Source organism: Pseudomyrmex gracilis, unplaced genomic scaffold, assembly GCF_002006095.1.
Source record: "Pseudomyrmex gracilis isolate BER0280 unplaced genomic scaffold, ASM200609v1 scaffold_396, whole genome shotgun sequence".
In the NCBI taxonomy this organism is placed as follows: domain Eukaryota; kingdom Metazoa; phylum Arthropoda; class Insecta; order Hymenoptera; family Formicidae; genus Pseudomyrmex; species Pseudomyrmex gracilis.
Genome location: NW_018020980.1, coordinates 20,246 through 22,395, shown reverse-complemented (window position 1 = coordinate 22,395; position 2,150 = coordinate 20,246). Strand labels below are relative to the sequence as shown.

The 2,150-nt window shown below is 29.4% G+C and overlaps 1 protein-coding gene across 1 annotated transcript in view; it reads left to right on the top strand.

Moving 5' to 3' along the window:
• The window catches only part of LOC109860481, a 94,128-nt gene that overhangs the window by 79,653 nt on the left and 12,325 nt on the right, over positions 1 to 2,150 (top strand). The window contains exon 3 of the mRNA XM_020439581.1: positions 1,121 to 1,239. Coding sequence (XP_020295170.1) covers positions 1,121 to 1,239 — 119 coding nt within the window. The remainder of the gene's footprint in view (positions 1 to 1,120; positions 1,240 to 2,150) is intronic.

The window sequence follows — 2,150 nt, the reverse complement described above, 5'->3', positions numbered from 1 at the left end:
TCTCTCTACTGCTCGAAGCTGGCCGAAGCGCCGAGCGCACACGTACACGGCTGTTCGCCTGTGTGCGTATCTCCTCCACTTGCTGTTGCATGTTGCTGGCGTCCGCAAACTGGCATCTCTGCCGTTGACTAGTCGACATCACACACACATGTCAACGTTATTGATGTGTTATTGATTTAGTTAGCAATCCTATCTCCTTTAGTAGGATTGCTACCGTTGACTAGTCAACATTATACACACATGTCAACGTTATTGATGTGAAAGTATGTGATCAGAGATAACACTGAAGAAGACTAAAATTATAGTCGAAACGTTTGTTCTAAATCACACAACGATATTGATTTTTTAATTGCCCAAAATCCTGCAACCCGTTCGGCAACGCCTTCACTGTCAAACTATTTATTTTTTATTCACCAAACTTTAATCTACATTTAAATTGTTAATTATAGTTTATTAATTATTAATTATAGTTAGAAGTTTGAAAGAACTCAGTTTTTAAAATTTTCGAGTCTAGTAACGTAGTGTTTGAGCTGTAAACACTTATGTGGTCCACCTTGTATATATACACACATATTTCCGCAACATCTAGCAAACGCGATTCTTATTACCGTTTATATATTTCTAGTTTAGAAACTTTAGAGCCCAAAAGATTCTCTATTAATTGTTAAATAAGTTTTGTAATTTATTATGCACGTCTAGTGTGATAACGTTATATACTATAACGTTATTTATAATAAAGTAGAATGTTCAATTTTGTTATTCATTTTTGTTTTTTAAATTTAACAAAATTAAAAAATGTTTTAATCTTCGCGAAAGATCTTTGCCGCGCAATCACTTTGCGCTGTGCTTATTAAACGTACTTTTTGTAGATCGTTACAAAATATGGCGACCGCTTAATAAACATGTTGTAAAAGCGTAAATCACTAAATTTAGCAGAAAATCTTACACCTGTAAAACAACTTATTCTGTCAATGATAAAAGCTTGCATGATGACATGTATCAAATCAACATCAACAGTTGTCGAGGTTGTATAAATGTATAGAATAAAGATAAGATCTGATGTCTCGGATAGTCTTTATTTGAATCCTTATTATAACAGATTTTTATTGTCTGATTACAGGCTTTTCTATTGGTGATGAATTAGGTTTCAGCCAATCGATATCCAATTTAGAAAGTGCAAAAAGAAGAAGTGTAAAAACACACAAAATTAATGGGCTTGTATCTAATTCTTTAAATATGGTAAGTGTTGATTTATTGTGTAAATATACAGAGTATCTTAAATTTTACAATTCAGAATATTAGAAGAATATCTTAAGTTATTACTCAAAATATAAAAACTAAATTTTCGAAAACATTTTAAAAAAATTACTTGCGATTGTTACTTCCAAGTGTAGTTTTTGATATAAGAATTTAAAGCTGTTCCCTTGTCTTTTACTGAAGATTCTAAGTGTTACTTTCTTTTAGACTAGTTTTTTTCTTATTACATTTTAAATGACTATGTTGAATCCGATTAAAGCAATTGTTATTTATTACACAACTTGCTATTCAAATTTGCCTACATTAACATTTGATTGAATCATATGTTAGAAAAATAGAAAATTCTTAGAGAATAAATTGAAGTAGACTATCTCGTACAGATATAACAATACGTGTTTATTTTATTTCCATATAAATTAATACATGTAATCGTTAATTGGCTAAGTGACAATAATTAGAAATTTATACAAAATGACTTTTTATTACAGAAATCTGTTTGAATTGTTGAAAATGTACTTATGTGTACTATAACAAAGATAATATCGAAGGTATAAGTATTAAGAAAAACAGAGTAGTTAAAAAGTAAATTCCCTATTTTTAAATTCCATAACTTCTAAATAGCTTGTTCGATTTTAATAAACTTTATCAGGAATGGTTAATAAGTTTTGTTTAAAAATAGAAAAAAACATTTTCTGATAATTTTCCAAAAATGTCATTTTTGAGAAAATATCAGTTTTGAAAAATTTGGTTTTAATTCTAAACAAAACTTATTAATGTTCTGAACATTCCTGATAAACTATAAATATATAAACGGTAATAAGAGCCGTTCGCTAGATGTTGTTGCGGAAATATATGTGTATATATACACAGTTTGTCCGGAAAGTTCCCGGACT